Source organism: Carassius gibelio, chromosome B3 (assembly GCF_023724105.1).
Source record: "Carassius gibelio isolate Cgi1373 ecotype wild population from Czech Republic chromosome B3, carGib1.2-hapl.c, whole genome shotgun sequence".
Taxonomy (NCBI): Eukaryota; Metazoa; Chordata; class Actinopteri; order Cypriniformes; family Cyprinidae; genus Carassius; species Carassius gibelio.
In genome coordinates, this window is record NC_068398.1 from 38,902,976 (window position 1) to 38,926,869 (window position 23,894).

Here is a 23,894-nt window from a genome sequence, read left to right on the forward strand (position 1 = left end):
GACGAGTGGGTCATGGGTCGAGTGGGTATGACGCAATCGTTAGCCTATTTTTTACAAAAACTGTTTCTACGGGGCCATAATGTAACATAGAAGGTAATGGAGCCCTTTATACATTGTCGTGTATCTTTAGAAATAAATAATGGACAAACAGAGTCTTTAAACGCCTCAGATGTAAAGTTATTCGCTGTCAAAGTGACGCCAAAATGAATGGGAGTCAATGGGAATGCTAACGCAAGTGAAGTTCTGCTAAAAGATGGCAGCCCCCACCCGACTTCAACTTCCGGTCGAGTTCCTTGCCCATGTTGTTGGTGTTAAATGACGTAGCGGTGTCTGAATATGGTCAAGACGTGGGGTGATGACATCATTGTTTTACAAAACATATGGATTGGAAGTACAGAAAAACACAAAGGTGTCATTTTCAGATTTATCCACTCTGGGACCTGGTTTAAAAAAAAAGAAAAAAAAAAAATAGGGTTTTGACTGCCCCGAATGCCGGATCCGTCTGGACGAAACGCATATACCATACAAAATATTTACATATACAGTTAAATGCGTCTCTGCGTGTACGGGGCCTTTGTGTATAACAGATGGTTTTTGTGTATAACAGATGACTCAATGGAACACTTCCCACGTAACTTGCGGTGATGTGCTTTCTCTCCAGTGTGAATCCTCTCATGTTTTTTCAGACTCGATGAATCACTGAATTTCCTGTCACAGATTAAACACTTGTAAGGTTTCTCTCCAGTGTGAATCCTCTCATGAGTTTTCAGACTTGATGACACACCGAATCTCTTGTCACAGTGTGAACACTTGTAAGGTTTCTCTCCAGTGTGGATTCTCTCATGTGTTTTCAGACTTGATAAATGATTGAATCTCTTGAAACAGTGTGAACACTTGTAAGGTTTCTCTCCAGTGTGAATCCTCTCATGTGTTTTTAGCTCTGTTGACACACAGAATCTCTTTTCACAGTGTGAACACTTGTAAGGTTTCTCTCCAGTGTGGATCCTCTCATGTGTTTTCAGACTTGATGACACACCGAATCTCTTGTCACAGTGTGAACACTTGTAAGGTTTCTCTCCAGTGTGGATCCTCTCATGAGTTTTCAGACTTGATGACACACAGAATCTCTTGTCACAGTGTGAACACTTGTAAGGTTTCTCTCCAGTGTGGATCCTCTCATGTTTTTTCAGACTTGATAAATGATTGAATCTCTTGAAACAGTGTGAACACTTGTAAGGTTTCTCTCCAGTGTGGATCCTCTCATGTGTTTTCAGATGTGTCGAATCACTGAATCCCTTGTCACAGTGTGAACACTTAAAAGGTTTCTCTCCAGTGTGGATCCTCTCATGTTTTTTCAGACCTGCTGACCGACTGAATCTCTTGTCACAGTGTGAACACATGTAAGGTTTCTCTCCAGTGTGGATCCTCTCATGTTTTTTCAGACCTGCTGACCGAATGAATCTCTTGTCACAGTGTGAACACTTGTAAGGTTTCTCTCCACTGTGAATCATCTCATGTGTTTTCAGCTCTGTTGACACTGCGAATCCCTTGTCACAGTGTGAACACTTGTAAGGTTTCTCTCCTGTGTGAGTGCTCTCATGTGTTTTCAGATTTCCTGACTGACTGAATCTCTTGTCACAGTGTGAACACTTGTAAGGTTTCTCTCCAGTGTGGATCCTCTCATGTGTTTTCAGACTCGATGACACACTGAATCTCTTGTCACAGTGTGAACACTTGTAAGGTTTCTCTCCAGTGTGGATGTTCATGTGATCCTTAAGGTTTGATGATTGTTTGAAAATCTTCCTGCACTGATTGAAAGTGAATGGTTTCTCTCCAGTATGAACTCTCATGTGATGCTTAAGATTTGATTTACATGTGAAACTCTTTCCACCCTGAGTGCAGGTGAAAGATACCTTAACTCTTTTTTTCTTTAAATCTTTCTGTTTGGTTTGAGAGCAACTCAAAGTTTTCCCACCAGTTTTGACATTATTTTTCTCCTCAACTTCACTGTATTCTTCATTTTCCTCTTTTTCTTCAATGAACTCTAAAATAAAAAATTGGTATATTGTTAAAAGCTGAACAGTCTTGTCTAGGGCTGTGATGGTGATAAAGTGGTAAAAATCTGCCACCATCACAGCCCAAGTAAAATTTATTTAGTTATTCTTTTATACAGCTTAAAGACCCTGGGGTCAAACTGACCGAAAAGAACAATGATGCTTTAAAAAAAAAAAAATATATATATATATATATATATATATATATATATATATATATATATATATATATACACACATACAGTACAGACCAAAAGTTTGGACACACCTTCTCATTGAAAGAGTTTTCTTTATTTCGAGATGGTTTAGGGGTGAGCTGGACCGCAGACAGAAGGCAAAAGGGCCAACAAGTGCTTAGCATCTCTCGGGGAACTCCTTCAAGACTGTTGGAAGACCATTTCAGGTGACTACTTCTAGAAGCTCATCAAGAGAATGCCAAGAGTGTGCAAAGCAGTAATCAAAGCAAAAGGTGGCTACTTTGAAGAACCTAGAATATGACATATTTTCAGTTGTTTCGCACTTTTATGTTATGTTTATAATTCCATCTATAATTCCACGTGTTAATTCATAATTTTGATGCCTTCAGTGTGAATATACAATTTCCATAGTCATGAAAATAAAGAAAACTCTTTGACTGAGAAGGTGTGTCCAAACTTTTGGTCACTTTTCATGTGAACACAAAATGCCTATTTTCTCTCAAACACTGTCTTAATCTGAAGGCATATATATATTTATATACTCACTTTTGTCACATATATACATATATATATATATATTAGTGTGGGGTGATATGGTCGTTTTTCAAATTGTCATATCGCCAGTCCGTGAGATCGACAATACACAATCTTATTTTGCTTGGGTGGAGCAAGAGAGAAACTCTTTTTTTCTGGTGTTTTAAACCACGCAGGTTCGCGCGACAGAGCCCATGGAATCACCAATAATTGAAAAATTATACTTTAAAACATACTGAAACTAACGTTAAATATAAAAATACTGTATTTAAAACAGCCAAGTTCATATATATAGTCGGACACAACTGTCATATCACTCGTCCTGTGACAAAGAAACAAGAATGAGATGCATTCTAACATAACTGTGGCATTAAACTCAGTTAGTGAGGTCTCGTTTAAAATAGTGCACATATATAGGTCATTCAGATTACTTGTTAAAGTGCAATGAAATACCTTATATCTGCAGACGATGTACGTCTGTTTGTGGATGGAGACTTTGTAACGGCCAAAACTCTGTATTTTCCATTCATCACATTATAGTACGGTGTGCATGAAAATAATAAAAAGGCTGCAGAGCGAACTTATGATCCATAGTGGTTCTCACATAGTCCTTCTAGTGTGCGTTATAATGATCAGTCTTTAATAGATGGTCTATAAGAGAACCACTGTGGATGCTAAGTTCGCTCTGCCGCCTTGTTAATATTCTGTCTTTACTTTATTTGTAATGCCAAGAAAGAGTTAATCTGTCATGTATGAGAAGAGCGCGTTGTCGTGTAGCAGCCATTAAATGTATATATACATACACACACACACAAACAAACAAGCAATGTATACAAGATATATATCTGTATCTTGTTTTTGTCAACATTTGTACGATATTCGATATATACCTCAATATATTTTTGTTTGCATTTAAATAATAAAGAAAACTCTAGACTAAATGATCATTTACTGGTTATTATTAAATGAATATGTATATATAACTCAAGCAGCGCAAAACAGGTACAGAAAGTGCATTCTGACAACTTATTCAGTGTATGCAATTCACAATTTACATTGTGCATCTGGGGAAGCTAATTAAACTGGAATATGTTTTCTAGGGCTGTGCAAAAAAATCAAATGCGATTTTCCTGCACATCTCGTCAGTAAAGACGCTCCTTTAATTAGAAGTATTATCTCCAGCACGTCTGTTCAGATCAGGGTTGCCAGGTTTTCACAACAAATCCTGCCCTGTTGCTTCTCAAAACTAGTCCAAAACTAATCACGATTCCAGGAGGTTCCCAGATAAAAAAAATTGCTTCCTGGAGTTAAAATGTAAGTTTTTTTAGGCATGGTTGTCTTGGTAAAATTCTCCTTTTAGTGGCTAATTATCACGTTATTTGGTATTGGGGTTGCTTCGAACCGCGGACATGAAAAGCAACCGCAGACTTGACCAAGTCTGTGGTTGTTTTTCATGTCCGCGGGTCGAAGCAACAATACCAATAACGTGATATTTAGTCACTAAAATGCCAATTTTACCAAGGCAACCATGCCATAAAACTTAAACGGAAAGCAATTTTTTTACGGGGAACCTCCTGGAAACGCGATTGGCTAGTTTTGGACTAGTTTTGAGAAGCAACTGGGCATGATTTGTTGTGAAAACCTGGCAACCATGATCTTAACGCACGTGCTGGAGATATACTTCTAATTACTGGAATATCTTTACTGAGGAGATGTGCATGAAAATCGCTTTAGTTTTTTTGCACAGCCCTGATGTTTTCTTTAACAAGTTTTTAGCTAGGGCTATACGATTAATCAAGATCATCATAAAATCACGATTTGAGTGTGCACGATTTCTAAATCGCTTTATAGCACGATTTTCCGTGGCCCTGACTTTCCGCAGTATGCTGTCCAAAACAATCAGTATGCAACGCACCTACCGAGAACAGAACAGACTGGGCATATGCCTACATAACTCCAGATTCACACACTCTGTCTGTGATGCATATTTTTTTTAAGAGCACTCCCAGCCGGCACATGACCGACCTTGAAATATGGCTGAAATATGGTCAGTTGCTTTAATGTTGAAAAAAAGTTCAAAAATGTTTAATGCTAAATGGTTGAAAAAGGTTTGTAAACTTAAATTATTCTATTTTTAATAGAATTTTACAATATTTTAATCATGATACTTATTCTAAAATCGAAAGGTATATGCTAATATTATCATCATTAACAACAATACAAAGTAATACATTTCGCTGCTTTATCACGCTGAAACAATTCCTATTGGTTGTTTTAATTTATTACTTAGATCATGCTTGGTTATTCTTGTTGTCATCCAGGAAACTTGACAATGAAACGGTTCGCGGCTTTCTCCAATCTGAAAATATGAACATTATTACAGTCTTTCTGGGAGTTAAGTGGCTGGCGGTGAGCTGCTGCTCGTTGTAACTGTTCGGCCGGTCCTGATTTATTTATATTTGCCTGTTAATTTTTTTTTTATTAGGTGTGTCATATGTTTTTATTCTTATAATAGTCTTCTAATAGTCTAAGTGTTTTCTGAAACATATAATTGCCAATGTCGGTACAATTTAAATAAATTAATGAAAGGAATTTAAAAATAAATTAGCATTGTTTAAAGCAGTGGTTTTAAAAGTGTCAGGCCACATCTAGTGGTTACGCAGGGGAAACACTAAATTAAATCTTAATTAGTGGTAATACATTTTAATTTAATCTTTGAATATGTTTTTTTTTTACATTTAAGTACAGAACAGTTACTTTTGTTAGACACATTTTAATTTAAACTAAGCGTTTAATTTACCTGTATGTAAGCACAGTGCAGTGTTAATGTTCAAACTGTAAACAAACCCGATTCCAAAAAAGTTTGAACTCTGTACAAATTGTGAGCAAAAAAGAAATGGAATAATTTACAAATCTCATAAACTTACATTTTACATAAAGTTAAATGTACATAAAGGAACAGCTGGAGGACCAATTTGCAACTTATTAGGTCAATTGGCAACATGATTGGGTATAAAAAGAGCCTCTCAGAGTGGAAGTGTTTCTCAGAAGTCAAGATGGGCAGAGGATCACCAATTCCCCCAATGCTGCGGCAAAAATAGTGGATCAATATCAGAAAGGAGTTTCTCAGAGGAAAAAAATTAAAAAGAGTTTAAAGTTATCATCATCTACAGTGAATAATATCGTCCAAAGATTCCGAGAATCTGGAACAATCTCTGTGCGTAAGGGTCAAGGCTGGAAAACCATACTGGATGCCCGTGATCTTCGGCCCTTAGATGGCTCTGCATCACATACAGGAATGCTACTGTAATGGAAATCACAACATGGGCTCAGGAATACTTCCAGAAAACATTTTCGGTGAACACAATCCACTGTGCCATTCGCCGCTGCCAGCCAAAACTCTATAGTTCAAAAAAGAAGCCATATTTTACACGAGCCAGATAACGAACAAAAGAGTGATTCGTTCTTGAATCAAGAACCGGTTGCATCGGTTTTCAGATCACCAGTAAGTCTTTCAGACAGTTTGATTCAATAAAATTGAAGAAGAAAACGGTTCACCAGTTGTTTTGCGCTCAACGTAATGGTGTCATTGGCGATGATTACCTCAATTCAAGACTTCGGTTTACCCGCGCTCATAACACTATCACAGAATCAGTTCAGAATCAATCACCAAAGGAATCAGTTTGGTTCAGACACTCTGTGTGTCGGTTTGCTTCACGCTGAATCACACATGCGCAGTATCATCAGCTCCTCGGTTCTCGAATCGGACATGTCTGACAGAAACGATTTTTGCCTCGAGAATGAGTCAATCTTTTGTTCATTATCTGGCTCGGCTCGGTGTTCATCATTAGTTCTCTCTTCACAGCAGTTCAGTCAGTGTACCGTTTTAGTAAATGAATTACTCAGAGATATTGGTTTACTTTAACTCAGATGGAGTTGTCAGCCACATTAAAAAAGTTAACAGCTTAAGTCATTCGCGGATTAATGCTTATTGGAGACGTGAACCGTTTTAAACTATTCAGTTCGATTTGGTGAACTGCTTCAAAAAGATCTGTTTACATCGAATGATTAGTTTGCGAACCAAATATCACTACACTGCTTTGTTTTGAACTCTCTCTCACAACAGCAACGGAAGAGAAGACAATGATGAATAAAGTCGTTTTTATATATAAAATAGTTTTTGCTATTTTTGGACCAAAATGTATTTTCGATGCTTCAAAAAATTCTAACTGACCCTCTGATGTCACATGGACTACTTTGAAGATGTTTTTCTTACCTTTCTAGACATGGACAGTATACTGTACACACAGTTCCAATGGAGGGACTAAGAGCTCTTGGACTAAATCTAAAATATCTTAAACTGTGTCCCGAAGATGAACGGAGGTCTTACGGGTTTGGAACGACATGAGGGCGAGTTATTAATGACGTCATTTTCATTTTTCTGTGAACTAACCCTTTAATACAGTGGTTTTCAACCTTTGGGCCATAGTATTGCATGTGAGCCACCAATTTCTATTAAAAGAAATAATGTTATTGTTCAAATGTAAAAATTATAATAAAATAACTTATATAATAATAAAAGACAATAAAATAATTTCCTATATAATTAAATAAGAAAAAATAAATATTAAACCGTAACTATGCTTCCACTATTCGAGCTCGCTGATTGGTTTAAGAATAAACCGCCAATGTATCTTAGATATTTTTGCTGCATATGCTACAGAACAACAGCAGCTGTGCCAAGCGGTGCCAGCCAGGGTTATTTTCTGTTCATTGAGAGTTAATTTAATAAAGACAGTTAACAATCTAGCTTCTGAGTAGATGAAGTTATTAACCCAACAATAGCGGGGTCTTAATATAAATTCCAACAATTCCAACATTTTCCCCATTGTATTGTCACAGGTAGGAAATGTTTATTTTTTTATTTAACCTTTATTTAACTAGGAAAGTCACATTGAGGTTAAAACCTCTTTTACAAGTGAGACCTAGCCAAGACAGGGTCAGATAGCAGGATTAAACAGATAACAACCCACAGACAAAACCAACATCATCAATAGATACAACAAAGAATACAGCAGCATAAACAATTAGGTATTACCTAATACCCTATATAATACTGTTCAAAGAAACAACATTAATAAAATCATATTAATAATACATTTAAGTGGAAGTGGAATTGTCAAAACATCTGCACTTAGCAATGACCAATTCTTTTATTCTATGTTTAAAATCACCTAAAGAGATGAGGGATTGTAGTTTAAGTTTAGTCTGCACTTCACTCCAGGACCAGGGGCCATAATAGAACAGGCTTAGCTTTCCAATCTCTGTTCTAATAGCTGGCACTTTAAACTGTAACCATTTATATGACCTGAGATTGTAGGAGCTTTGAAATGATACAATTTTCCTATATAAATATTTTGGAAGTTTTCCTAAAATAACTTTGTAAATTAAAATATAACAATGTTCAAGCCTGCGCAAAACCAAACTGTAAAGTAAACAATGATGTGTCTTAAAAGTAGAATTTGTGATGAATCTGAGAGCAGAGTGATAAAGGGGGTCAGGTTTGGACAAGGTGGACAGAGAGGCAAATCTGTAAATAGTATCCCCATAATCAATCTGTGACAGAAAAAGGCTAACAAATAAACGTTTTCTTGAAGCCAAGAAAAAACAGGACTTTAGTCTGTACAGAAAACCCAATGTGAATTTTAATTTCTTTGCAAGAAAATCAACATGATATTTAAAGTTTAGGTTTTTATCCATCCAAAATCCCAGATATTTGTAATAATCTACAGACTGGATGCAAATTCCATCTAGTGACTTGATGGAGAAAGATGGTAGCTTTGTTCGCCCAGTTTGAAAGACCATAATTTTAGTTTTATGTGGGTTTAACAACAGCTTCAAATCTATCAGGGCATGTTGTAGGGTATTGAAATCTGCTTGTAGATTTGAAAAAGCTAATTTAGCTGTGGGGGCACAGGAATACAGAATTGTATCATCTGCATAAAGGTGATATTTACAAAAATTAAGATTATCACAAACATTATTAATATAAACTAGGAAAAGCAAGGGACCCAAAACAGAACCCTGTGGAACACCCTTAGTTACAAGGACTGGGTTTGACAAATCGTTGCCATATTTGACCATTTGTGAACGATTGGTCAAATAGCTATGGAACCATTTGACTGCATTACATCCAATGCCAGCTCTCAGCAGGGTATTAACCAATAATGGATGGTCCACAGTATCAAACGCCTTTGTGAGGTCTATGAACAGAGAAACACAGCTAAGTTTACTGTCCATGGCCTCTTTGATGTCATCCATTACTTTTAAAGTGGCGGATATTGTACTGTGCCCCGACAGGAACCCAGATTGCATTTCATTTAAAATATTATGTGAGTGCAAATGTGATTCAAGTTGGGTAGCAACTAAAGATTCCAATATTTTAGAAAGAACAGGAAGATTAGAGATGGGTCTAAAATTATTCATGTCAAATCGATCACCAGACTTGAATAGGGGAGTAATGTAAGCTTGCTTCCAGATTGCTGGGATCTGATTAGAACTTAATGACATATTAAAAATATGAGTAATAGGCTCAGCTATAACCGGTGCATCCACCTTTAACAAAAAGGGATCTGGACCATCAGGTCCAGGCGCCTTTTTTGAGTCTATAGAATTTAATAATTTCATAACATCTTGAACTTGTAGGGCTTCAAAATCAAATGACAAATCAGAGATAGAAAATGTACTAGGTGGCAAAAAATGTGTTGAATCATCCCTTGAAATTGATGGAAACTGCTGATCAAATAGATGACCTGCCTTCTCAAAGAGTGCATTAAAGGCAAATTGTTTAGGGCACACAGCAACCTCGGATCAGAAGGCGCAGTCGCTCTGGCGGATCCTCTGAAGCCTGAGATCGAAGTCCAACGATGGACCAGCTCGAATGCAAGGTCGAGCAGGTCAAGCAGGTCAAGCAGTCGGATGAAGGAAACCACCAACTTTTTGCTGATCGCATTCACACCACCGGAGACGAGCCTCTGCGGCCACTGACAAAGAACCAGCATCAAAGCCATTATACACGCAATTGTGCAGCCGGCTTGTCCCAGTCACTGCACGTTGTCGCCCTGACCGATCCTTCAACTGGTGAAATTACTCCATAAAGCTGCCCGACTGCTAGACGTCAATAAAAACTACAATTCGCCATCCCTGTATAAAACCCACAGAACTTAGGAACATTTAAAAGCTGCTTAGCACTTGAGATAAGACCCAAGACAGGACTCCAAAAAAAACAGAGACACGCATGAAACTGCTATCGTGCCGCCATCTTGGCATCGAGCAGCTGTTCCTACAAGGAGCCATTGTTAACCGAGAAGATGCGCAAATCCACTTCATTTTCAGAGTTTATTTGCGGATCTTCTCAGTTAACAAACGGCTCTGTGTAGTAACAGCTGCTCTATGTGAAATCACGCACCTGAGGGAATATACCGCAGAAAACCGGCTTTACTGACGAGATGCGAATTAATGATCGGCCGATCGTGATCGGAGCAGGCCTACTTTTGATTAAATAAAAGCAAAATTTTGTTGTCTGGTGTTTGTACTTATTGCTTTCCTTAAGTAGGGGGGAAAATCGAAAAAAAATCGGAAATCGAATTTAAAAAATTTAAATCAGAGATTTTATTTTAAGGCCATATCGCCCAGCCCTACATTGAACATATTTAGAAGTAAACTGCAACATACACAGTAGTGCAGAAGTAATATTAATGTAAAACCATCCTGACAAATTATTTTTCAGAATAAGACTGTATATACCTTTACTTTTACTCTCAATACCTTATATATATTAGAGTATGCAAGATAATACTTTTACTTAAAGGATAGTTCAGCCAAAAATGACAATTCTGTGATCCTTTGCTCCCCCTTAAGTTGTTCCAGGTTTGTTATTTTCATTTTTGGGGTTTTAAACATATGGTATTTGTAGTTACTAAAAGTGGTTTACTTAAGTATCTCAATATTTCTTCTAATTACGTTTTCATAGCGCTAAACAATTCCTCTTTTCCTTCTTTCTCTAAATCAGACTGGACCCCTGTATTGCAGGGGTCTCTGAGGAGGTGCTGGCCATTCACCAAGAGACTCACCTCCTGAAGACCCCAGAACACATGGAGGCAGCGCTGGAATCAAACTGATGTTGTTTTCCTGATGTTAATCCTAAACTATGCTGTAAATGATTGTAAAAAGTACTTTCAATTACAGAGCAATTTGTTTTAATGTGTAAAAAATATATTTAACGGATGAGAAAAAAGTTTTGTGAAAAAATGTACTAGCTGAATTGAACTTATTAACAACTAGTGTTGTCATGGTACCAAAATTTCAGTATTCTGTACCGATACCAGTGAAAATCCACGGTTCTCGGTACCAAAAAAAATTATTAAAATTACAACTTTTTATCACTAACAATAAAGCCAATGCCATTCTTTATACTTATTTACAATTGTGTTTAAAGTTTTTCTACAAATTATATAATTATGAAAACCAGTAAACAAGTTTCACCCAAATTTAATTTGTCTTTTAATGTGTGAAATTTAAACATTTTATTTTTGGTAAATAAAGGGGATTTACTATTAAAATTAAAACATGGAAGAAATATTTTGTGATTTATTTCTTTAAAAAAAATAAAGTTATGAATTTTTTCAACAGTAGTAGCAGTATCATATACATTTGACTAAATAATAGTTATATTTAGCAGCACAATGCCTTTATGTAAAAATGAACTTTTAATGAATGCATATTTGTCATTTTAACTGAACTTAAGACTGGTGGTGATGCTTAAGATATTTTTGGTCACTGAGGGTTTCTGTAAAAAGAAAAAAAAAGTAATAGATCATATTAATTATTATTAAAAGATAATACTGCTAATAATTCTACAACCATACTAACAATATACAATGCACTATTAATTGATGAGCTGCTGGGTTCATGAATATTAATCACGTTGTATGCGTTTGGTCAAACTGATTTGCTGAAATCAAAACAGGGACGGTAATAGATAAATGCCATTTGCGCATTAGCTCCGCCCACTACTGGAAAAAACGTCATATCTTCTTTTTGTTCGAAAAATATAAATAATTCTAAATGAGCTCCATTATTTTGACGAGAAGACAACAAAGAATATAGTTTACATGTAGCGTGTTGATTCAGCGTGGTAAGACTCTCGCTCTCTCTCTCTTTTTGCATGTGTGAGAAAGCGACGGTGAGTCGTGCGCCTTCACACAGAGTTTACAGAGCGTCAAATACAGGTGCGCTGTGCATACATTGACATGAATCGAAAAGTTCAGATCGCTTGATAGAGAGAGAACTCTGAAGCTCAGATGCTGAAATGAATGCAAGCGTCACGCACTTCAATTTATGTAGTAAACAAACCCGCACGTCTCTACCATTCGATCATTCAAAGACGCACAGAACATGCAGGATTCATATTTCTTTTTTATTCATAACTTTTGCGGCTTAAAGGGTTAGTTGACCCAGATACCAAAATTATGTAATTAATAACTTACCCTCATGTTGTTTCAAACCCGTAAGACCTCTGTTTATCTCTGGAACACAGTTTAAGATATTTTAGATTTAGTCCAAGAGCTCTCAGTCCCTCCATTGAAGCTGTTTGTACGGTATACTGTCCATGTCCAGAAAGGTAAGAAAAACATTAATCAAAGCAGTCCATGTGACATCAGAGGGTCGGTTAGAATTTTTTGAAGCATTGAAAATACATTTTGGTCCAAAAATAGCAAAAACCATGACTTTATTCAGCATTGTCTTCTCTTCCATGTCTGTTGTGAGAGAGAGTTCAAAGCAGTCTGGATATCCGGTTCGCAAACTAATCATTCAGTTCACCAAATTGAACTGAATCCTTTCAAACGGTTCACATCTCTAATACGCATTAATCCACAGATGACTTAAGCCATTTACTTTTTTAATGTGGCTGACACTCCATCTGAGTTAAAACAAACCAATATCCCGGAGTAATGCATGCACTCAAACAGTACACTGACTGAAATGCTGTGAAGAGAGAACTGAAGATGAACACCGAGCCGAGCCAGATAAGAAGAATCGAGGAGCTGCTGATAATGCGCATGTGTGATTCAGCGTGAAGCAGACCGACACACAGAGCATCTAAACTGAACTGATTCTTTTGGTGATTGTTTCTGAACTGATTCTGTGCTAGTGTTATGAGCGCGGGTAAACCGAAGGCTTGAATCAAGTGCAATCATCGCAAATGACGCCATGACGTCGAGCGCAAAAGAACCAGTGAACCGTTTTCTTCAACCGGTTTATTGAATCGAACTGTCCGAAAGAACTACTGGTGATCCGAAAACCGATGCAACCGGTTCTTAACTCGTGAACGAGTCTTTTGTTCGTTATCTGGCTCGGCTCGGTGTTCATCTTCAGTTTTCTCCAGAACTTTGAAAAAGTTCTACCTCGCCAGCAGCGACTTTCTGAGGGGCAATTTTTTTTTACCAGAACTTTATTTAGTTCCTGGTTCCTGCAGTGGAAACACACAGAGTACAAGTACAGCCCAAAGTCTCTAGTTCCTAGGTAAAGTTCCTGTGGTGGAAACGCGGCTCTACTGTCATATGTGCAAGCCGTTCTGGAGGCTGACGTAAGACGTAGGCATCGAGCACATGCCTCTGAGATATGAGAGTCTCACAAATATTGTTTACAAGAACAAAGTTTCCTTACTTTAGCAAAGGAAAACCAGTCTCTACTTGGCTTACATTGAAATCCTCCTAATTAGGCTAATGCTTCTAGTTAGTGACCAGCGATTTGTTTTGGTGTCTCTCATCCACGCTTCCATGTTCGTCACTAATCACAAGTGCATGTGTGTCCTACGTCATCTGCCCAGAACCGCTTGAATATATGACAGTCAGGAGAAGTGAGGAAAAAGTGTTTATACCATTTAAAACATGGACGCTTTTCTTACAAAAACAAACCAATTCCCTACAGGAAGCCTTTATTCATCTCTTTTTATTACAGATGCGCATGCTTTATTCGACTACTTTTGGACTATTGAAGGACTATTGAACAAAAACACCCTCTTACTCCAATTCTAACGCTTGGAAGAGCCAGGATAATTATTTATATAAGTCAGATTGGATTAATCTGAAATAAATCAGTCATATACACCTAAAGAGTTCTTGAGAGTGAGTAAAACATGGCTTAATTTTCATTTTTGGGTGAACTAACCCTTTAATATCTTTCTTGTGGTGAACACAAAAGAAAAAAGATATTTTGATGAATGTGGGTAACCAAACAGTAGCTGGTGCACATTTGATAGTAGAAAAAATACTGTTCAACTGTCTGGTAATACACATTATTTAAAATAACATTTATCATGAGATCGGAATATTATTATGTTTTGTGAACAAATGTTCTGTACATGTATCATGGCCTTATTTTAGTGACTTAAAATACATTTTTCACTAACCACAAATAAACTTTGTTTTTTTTCAAAAACACAAACATGTATTCTACATCCATGCTGCACAGCATATTATTGTTGCACAGATTGTGCCGATTACAGTGTTATCACACTTAAGTTATTAATATGCTTAATAACTAAAAAAAAAAAAAAAAAACACACACACACATATGTCTACAAAAAAAATCTCCAGGGCTCAAAAATACCCAGAAAAAAAGCTTTGTAAGCCTAATGTACCACAAACATTCATTAAAAATTAATGAAGAATAAACACCAACCTCCTTGTTCCTCCTGTTTTATTTCTGTTTCCTTGTGTTTTATTCTCCAGGTTTCTGGTTCCTCATGTTTTATTTCTGTTTCCTCGTGTTTTGTTCTCCAGGTTTCTGTTTCCTCGTGTTTTATTCTCCAGGTTTCTGGTTCCTCATGTTTTATTTCTGGTTCCTCGTGTTTTATTGTCCAGGTTTCTGGTTCCTCATGTTTTATTTCTGTTTCCTCGTGTTTTATTCTGCATGTTTCTGGTTCCTCATGTTTTATTGCCCAGGTTTCTGGTTCCTCGTTTTTTATTTCTGTTCCCTCCTGTTTTATTCTGCTGGTTTCTGGTTCACTCGTGTTCTCTTCTCTCTCCTCTTTCACAAACTCCATCTTCACAGCAGCAGATCTCAGTTCAAATGATAAACTCCTCCAGATATTCCTGCTCGCTTCAAAACTCAGTCACGACTGTGAGGACGAGGATATTACAGGTATTTACCGAACTGATGCAAAATCTGTATTTTTTTCTCTTAGAAACTTGTCTAACCGTTTGTATTAAGGCAGCACACCGACATAACAACAACAGAGAGCGCGGTGAAACTGAACTTCTTCCTCTGAGGTTTAATTGTGTTTGTCAAACAAACGTGTGTGTTTAGCGCCTCCCGCTGGACTGGAGCGAAGCGACGAGAGGAAGAAAGACCTGCACTGCGTCCGAAATCGCATACTGCGTACTGGGTACTACATTTGAGTTTCTCGCGAGATTCGGACGTACATATACTTAATTTGCGTTCTAATATGCCTTAAGGAAAAACAGTATGGGTGCGTCCGAAATCGCATACTGTGTACTACATTTTAATTTAGAACAGTACGTTCTATATAGTATGAATGTGGGTAGTATGAATGAAACTCGGACGTACTACATCCACCATGTTGGTGTCGTCACGTGACGTGCGTCTTCACAAAAGCGCGAAAATTTAAAGAGCCCACTCGACTGCGCAAACATCAGCAGTGTTTATTGTTAAGTTAGTTGTTACCGCTTTCATCTGCGTTTTAACGTTGATAGGATCAACAGCTCAGAGGAGGAATAGGTCAGCTGCTCGTAGATCACGCCTTTGTCGACAGCTTATACAATGTTTATAAAATAGCGTAAGTATAATCACCTAATTAGCTTGAAAATTTTACCTTAGAATAAGAAGAGATGTCTATAAACACCGTGACAGAGGTTGATTTAGATTAACGAAATTAAGTAGTTTATTGTTATGAATAAATAAAAATACACAGAACAAACAAGACAAATGAAAAAATGAATAAACTTGAATTAATGCATACATATATATATATATAGAGAGAGAGAGAGAGCGCAAGAAAGAGAAAAAGAGAATGAATACAATATATACATACGCTAAATAAATATTACAAATATATACAATATATACATAATATATACAAAATAAATAATATATACATAATATTCTAAAAAAAGTAAATACATGTGAGCCCTATAACCTACTGCCACCTGAATGCTGCTGTGCCAGTCCTTCGACTATACTTCGAAGATGGATCTGACCATCGCCTCAGCCTCCAGCTTTCATGACAGTCCATCATGTCCATCATCGCTGCTTTAAAGTCAGACTCTGACCATGGCTGGGAAAAGGATATTGAGGTGCTGGTGTTCCTGTACTGGCTGGCTCATGCAGCATCATATCGGGTTGTATCTCTGGCCTTAGACATCCCAAAAGCCACAGTGCATGACATTGTGCACAGAATCAGCAGGGAAGTGGTCAGTATTTTGTATTTCCGACCCTGGACGACCTGGAGGAAGTGGGGGCAGGTTTTTGCTCTGCTGGCTGGGTCTTCAGCTTTTTGCAAGGTGGCTGGTGCAATAGACGGATGCCACATCCGGATCAAGCCACAGCAAGTGAAGCCCCATGCTACTTCAACAGAAACCTGTTCCACTCAGTCCAGCTGCAGGCCATCACTGACCACAAGGGGAAGTTCATCGACATCTTTGTCAGGTATCCTGGGTGTGTGCAAGATGCCAGGGTGCTGAAGAACAGCCCCATTTACACTGGCCACCTTTATCCACCTGCAGAAAAATGCATCCTTGGATGAATTAAGACTATTTAAAGACCCCTTCCAGTGCACAGCGTCTCCATCACTAAGACTCCTGTCAGCCCTCCTCGCGGCTGCACATGGTAACTGGGGATATCACAGCCCCAGGCTAATCTACAGGGGATCTCGGAGCTGCAGTGGTCCCCAGAGGTGCCACCCACCAACCACTGTCACACTGCCTAAGGCAGTAGCCGCATTTCGACTGTCGGGCCAGTGCGAGCCAGGTTTTAAAGCCGGACAGAATAGCGTTGGGTTTCCACAGTCAGGGCCAGAAGCTCTGCTCCGCGTCACTAAAACACGCACTTTACGTCCTCATGAACAACGTCATGCAACCTCATCATTTCACCAACAAAGAGAAGTTATCAGAAAACTAATAAGAAATAAATCACTGGAACATGCGCGATCACACACGCACATGATAAAAGCGGCTGTTTGTTTGCATGCTTTGTTAAATATTCAAACTCAAAAGCATCGATGTTTTAACTATAGAATAAGTGATACATTGATCATAATGATTTAATTTATCAGGACTCAAAATTAATCACACAGAAATACACTTAATTCTATTTTATTTATTTTTAACCCCAGATAGCTGAAGAGCGCATCATCTGATAAACATCGGATTCCTTTTTCATAGTCGTATTGATCGTCTGTAGATCGTCTGTTTGAGCTGTTAAATGAAACGTCTTCCCTACCTCTAAATGACATCTATACGACGTATCTTTATCACCCGAAATATGCCGGCATGTCCGTCGAGAACGGGAAACTGCTATACTTGATTAATTTAAAGGGAAATACTTGAAGAAATAACAATCATTTAAAAACCATATTCTGTGATTTGTTCTTTGTACAGGAACGTATATAGCATGTTTAAAAGCAAACATCACATTATTTTGTAGACATACATTTATTTATTAAATGTATTATATTCCATTGATGTTTTCAAGGAGACACAAACACTTTTTCTTTACTTATGTGCACAGAATTACACTGTGCGCTTTACGTTAACATTAATATTGCTCTAAATGAACAGACAAAAGGTGAAATACTTTACTGGAAACAAACGAGAACAAAAGCACAAAAAAGGGTTTTAACCACGTAATCCATCATACACTTTTAAATCGGTTTGTCCAACTATCCCTGTTAATGGAGATAAACGTGTGTGAGATCATTGACTACTTGTAGGTTTTAAGTGTTCAACATTACAAGATTAGTGATTGTACTTAACGATTAAATGTAAACATATATATATATATATATATATATATATATATATATATATATATATTATGCAATTACTGTACATCCTGCCTATAAATTAACTACAGCATAATTATGAGCAATAGACTACTCAATAATTAGTCACACCAACACTTACCTGTCTACATAACTATATAACTTCCTGGAAAGTTCAGCTTCAAGCCTTCTCAAACACCGCTGAACCTGCTATTTGTGGTTAACTACAGACAGGGCTGTTGGATCAGTGTTGAATTTGACCTAATTGATCACCCCGTTTTTTATAACTAAGGGCTGATTCATGGCTTCAGTTCATGTAGTTCTTTACCTCCACAGCATATATTAAAAATGTGGAATGTTCACCCAGCCATGGCTTACCTCACATATTACATTTAATATTTTATTTAAAAGCACCATTAAAATGGTTTCAGTATCTATTGAGAATGGTTAAAAAGACACTCATTTTTAGATATTTAACTCTACAAGATAGAAACCTCAGGAGGAAACAGACTACACACATGTTCATCTGAACAGATGTTATGCAGCTTCACAACATTAATGACCCTTAATTTCTTCTTTCCCAGTTTTAAACCTGAATCCAGGTCAATATAGCATTTCAATAATGTAAGGTGATGACACTAAACACCTGCTCATCATATTACTGCACAAGACCCAGAACTGACCGTGAGAGTTTACACTTCAGATATGTTCAACTTCAATTGGTCTGCGCAGTACCGCTTAAATTATGACAAATTATCGTGAAAGCGATTCAAAAGTATATGAAGTCTTATTGCTCTCATGGTACTGTGATGTCATACACAAAATGCATCAGTTCAACTGAAAATTTAGATTTGTTATTAGTTATTTAAAATTTCAGCATTTAACTATGTCCTTTGTTTAATTTGACTACAGAAAGTTATCCATTACCCTATGTCAACCAACTAAAGGTATGTACATTATGTTAATGCATATGACTTGGTAGGCCAGTAAACAAACAACAAAAAATAGGGTTGTTTGTATTAAGGTCTTAATACTATGGCTTCAAATGAACCATCCTATTGGACACTGAGACGGAAAGCAAAGGACAAGGTGGATCAGCAACTGCAGACAATACAGGCAACAACTTGGGGGAAAGAATTGGGTTGGATGCACAGTAAAACCATTCAAGGTCAAAATGATGATGAAGATACATTCATGGACTGTCTCTCTCATGTTGATGAGACTGAAGATGTGTTCCTGATGACAGTGAATCAGACACAGAATCAGAATCAGATCCAAATTCATTAGATGATGATTTGGCATCCTGGGCTACTGAACACAAAATTACACATGTGGCATTGAATTCATTGCACAACATTTGTTGACATTCTGTGCAACATTCACACGTTTTGAGCTTCAGGTCAGCATTGATGGTTTGCCACTCTATAAGAGTTCAGCAACACAGTTCTGGCCCATGCTAGGGACACTGCAAAACATCAAACAAGAGGAACCAGTGACAATAGGTTTATTTTGTGGCACAAGTAAACCTACATCCCTAGCTGAGTACCTTCAAGAATTCATCTCTGAAGTAAATGAATTAGCTAAAGGATTTGAATTCGATGGAGTGATGTTCAATTTCTCTTCGATGGTCTGTGATGCACCTGCCCATGCATTCCTGAAAAATGTTAAAGGTCACACAGGCTATCACGGATGTGAAAAATGCACACAGGATGGTTTTTACCTAGAAAACAGAATGACATTTCCAAAAACTGACATGCCTTTAAGAACTAATGAGAGCTTCAGAAATAAGACAGATGCTGATCATCATCACGGTCCATCACCTCTTGAAGAAACATCCCTAAACATGGTCTTTGGTTTTCCCCTCGACTACATGCACCATCATGAGACAGCTTCTTCTCTTGTGGCTGAAGATGGGTCCTCTGACTTGTAGGCTGTCAGGATTTCAAATAAACACATTGTCAGAAAGACTGTTAAATGCTCGGAGAAGTGTGCCCATGGAGTTTGCAATGAAACCAAGGGCACTGAGAGAAATTGATAGGTGGAAGGCAACAGAGTTTAGGCAGTTTTTACTGTATACCGGACCTGTCATGATGAAAGATCTCCTTAACACACAGGTGTACAAAAATATCTTTCTACTTTTTGAGGGAATCTTCATCCTGTGCAGCAACAGTTTGATTGAAGACTACTGTGATTATGCCAATGACTTACTGGTGCTCGTTGTCTCTCACTTTGGTCAACTGTATGGTCCACAATTCTTGTCCTACAATGCACACTGCCTTGTACATCTTTCAGATGATGCAAAAAAGCATGGTGTCCTTGACAACTTCAGTGCTTTCAAGTATGAGAATCACCTAAACAAACTCAAAAGACTTCGGAAGAAACCAACATGCCCTCTGAGTCAAATAATAAAAAGACTCTCAGAAATGCAAAGATGCTGCAAAAAAAAAACTCACAAAACCAGGCCACATCTGCTCAAAAAAACCACATGCGACTGGTCCTCTTCCTGCATCCTTCCATGAGGCGACACAATATAAAGAGTTGAGAACAAGCCAACACACTCTGAAATTGGATTAGGCAAACAGTCACGTTTGCATTGCCGGCAAAGTTGCTAAGCTGCAAAACATCATTTCATTAAGGGATGAAATTTATGTTACTTACAATACCTTCAACCACCAGGAATCCTTGTTTGACTATCCACTGCCATCCTCTACACTTGGCATTCATTTAGTGGATGACCTCTCAACAACAGTTGATTTCTGCAAGTTTGAGGAAATAGAGAGCAAAATTTTTCTTGTCCCCTATCACAATCAATTCGTTTCAATTCCTCTTCTACATACGGAGTAATTCTTTATCAGAGTTTTTTGTTTCATAGTTCATGCATTTCAAATACATTGTTCAAAATTAAGTTTCATTTAAGAGTTAATAAAAAATACGGGTTTCAGGCTTGCAAAAAAAATAAAATGTACCTTATCGTGGTGTTTGAGGGAGAAGGGACGACTGGACCAGCTGCCAAGTCCTGGTATGCAGATGGCTACTCCTGGTGGCCACCATATAAAGATCTTGACAGGTTGCTGAAGAGTGTTCGGACAATGGAGGCACCACAGCCAGAAAAAGGGTGGACCCAACATAGAGCAAGAATCCTGCACGAGTCTGGTAAGAGTAAATGATGCTGTAAATTAAACAATGATTTTCCCCAGAGTACCTGTAGTGATCGACCGATATATCACCAAGGCCAATTTTTCAAATATCGGCATCAGCTGATAAGTTATTCTGCTTGGCTGATGTGTTCGAGGCAGGACTTTTATTTTGATGGCACTGAGAATGAGAGCACCAGAGCACATTTCAATTCAAGATATTTGTATGGCGCTTTTTACGATTCAAATCATTGCAAAGCAACTTTACAGAAAATTAAGTTTCTAAAATATTTAGTAGTAGCTTTTCAGTGATGACTGTCAGTTTATGTGCATATGGTAGAAAAATCAGAAGAATCAATAGAAGACATAAACAAACAGACGATTAACACTATTAACAGCAATTATGCAATCAAACTTATAGCAAAATGTGGTAGTTCTGTATGTTGTTTCTGGGTTAGCATCATCTGCAGTCCTCTTGAGGGTCAGCATCATCTCTTCTCAGGTGTTCTGGATCCAGACTGGAGCTTGTGTAAATCCTTATTACCACGGGATGAAGATCCCAGCAGAAACAGAGACATCATTAGCATATCTGCTGTTCAAGCCAAGTAAAATTAATTAGTTTATTCCAAGCTAAAAAATGATAATACTCATTTGCTCAGATATAACTGCAGTCCAAAATTATAAGATGCATTATTTGAATGCTTGGCCAAAGAGGTGCGTTTTTAATCTAGATTTAAACAGAGACAGTGTGTCTGAAACCCGGACATTATCAGGATCTTGTGTTCTGCAGTGAGGACCATCTCCACAAACTTTCCAGATTACCAATGTTTACTTTCTTTGTTTCTATATTTTTAATAATTTCTTTATTTGAGAAAAATACTGAAATAGAATTACAGAATCAGGAAGTTATCATCTAAAGTATATTTATTTTACACTTTTATTGTTAATAAAATTCATTTATATATATATTCGCTTTATATCGGCCATCCTGATATCTTGGATGATCATTTATATCAAACATGATCTCATATAGATTTAATAAACAAAAATGAATTGTATTTATTAGTAAAATGTTTATCCAAAAATAAAACATCCTATCACTTACCTTTACTTTTATTATACATATGGCTTACAATAAGAGATGTTAAGAGGCAGAATGAATTGTCATTCAGCTACTTCCTCCTATAGCTAATCATATGGAGAATAGGAGTTTCTCTCTTATCTCATTTTGTGTGCAAAATATATTTATTTGCATAAATTAATTGTATACTAGTAATACATAATGACTTTCAAAAGCGGAAGTAATTACCTTTGTTTGTTAGAATATGAATATTTTAACTAATTGCAAAAGCTAAATCAATAAATGTCTAACCATGAAATGTGACCGAGTTTGGAGAGCCCTGGCTCAGCACAGTGAAAGTATTTGAAGCTTTGTTTATGAACATTGGGGTGTGGTCATACAGTGACTTTAAACCGGACACTACTCTGAGCTGTTCACATTATACAAATGCTCCAGACGTGTAATCAGGTTCACCCTTTTGGAATGGTAAACATGACCCTATTCATCACTCGCACGAATAAATCACTTAATATTTTGATAATTGAATTGGTTTTTGCTGTTTAAACTTTTTTTTTTGTAACACATTGCACTTAAAAGTAACAGGCCCGGTCCAACTGTGTTGAAAGTGGAATAATATCCTGTGGACAGATAGTGGGTTTTAAGTGACCAACAATTTCTTTACATGTGTCCAGGTCAATCGGCAGCTCTAAGATGGGATGCACAGAGGGATTTAAAACAGAGTTAATAGTAGCAAAGAGAACTTAAGTTCCCTATCTGTCGGTCACTACGAGTTATGTCGACCGACAAATGGGGTCTCACTTGGGAGGCCAATCATCTCTGATTTTAAGAGAAAACGCCAATGAAATTGGCAAGTGGATTAACACACCTGAGCCACTCCCCGTGCCAGCGTGTATAAATAGGGCGACAGGTGCATCCACTCATTAGATTTTTGCTTCGGAGCCGAGTAGTGGATGAAGAAACCTCTACAAAGCCATCATCTTTGTTTTGTTTTAAAACTGTTCCTGGTCGGTGTGACGGCGCATTACAGCGGTGTCCCTGCGAGTCGGCGATTCCCCTGGGCGCTTCGGCTAAAAGAGACAGTTCTAAAAGAGCAAATCACGGACGATTCGCGTCTTTTTCAAGATGCCGTTTCGTCCGTGTCCTTCTGGATGCGGTCATTTCCTGTCTTCGGTTGACGGTCACGAGCGTTGTCTGCAGTGTCTGGGCGTCCAACACGCTGAGGCTGCGCTCGTGGATAATTCATGCGTCTACTGTGGGCGTATGAACATGGCAGCGCTGCGATCGCGTTTCTCACTCCTCAAGGGGAGTGCAGCAGACCCCTCTGTCGCCACCCGTCCCGGTCTCTCTGGCTCGAGCAGAGGGCCACCGGCTGGCGCTCTGGGAGATCTGAGGATCACAGTGAGAGCTTCTCCGCCGGGCCACGCCCCACGGACCTCTCACTCCTCACGCAGCGACTGTCCCGTGCAGCTGCCGATTGATTCTGCTGGGCCGTCTCACAGCGGTCCCAGCGTGTCTTTCGGTGCGCCGCCCGAAGACCAGATGTCGATTGCTGCATCGGGGGATGGGTTATCGACCTCTGAGGATGAAGGTTCGGCGGGGCTGCCCCCCTCGGGTGTTGTCGCTGCTGCCGAATCGGACTTGGAGTTGTCGGCCATGCTTGCCCGGGCAGCCGTGAGTATCGGACTGGAGGTGACTACACCGCCCAGTCCCGAGCCCTCACGGCTGGATGATTGGTTTCTCGGCGCGTGACGCGGCTCACAACCTCGTTCTGCTCCGGTGCCTTTCTTCCCGGAGGTGCATGAAGAGGTGACGAAGTCGTGGACGGCCCCT

At 38.2% G+C, this 23,894-nt stretch overlaps 1 protein-coding gene and 1 pseudogene across 1 annotated transcript; one reads left to right on the top strand and one right to left on the bottom strand.

Annotated features, from left to right (window-relative positions):
• The window catches only part of LOC127953451 (zinc finger protein 271-like), a 320,721-nt pseudogene that overhangs the window by 130,348 nt on the left and 166,479 nt on the right, over positions 1-23,894 (top strand).
• LOC127952001 (zinc finger protein 883-like) lies at positions 546-15,312 on the bottom strand. Its single transcript, XM_052550211.1, has 3 exons — positions 14,531-15,312; positions 12,334-12,372; positions 546-2,044 (listed from the first exon to the last, which is right to left on the bottom strand). Exons 1-3 carry the CDS (start codon positions 14,892-14,894, stop codon positions 546-548), a joined length of 1,902 nt encoding a protein of 633 aa, XP_052406171.1. The 5' UTR covers positions 14,895-15,312.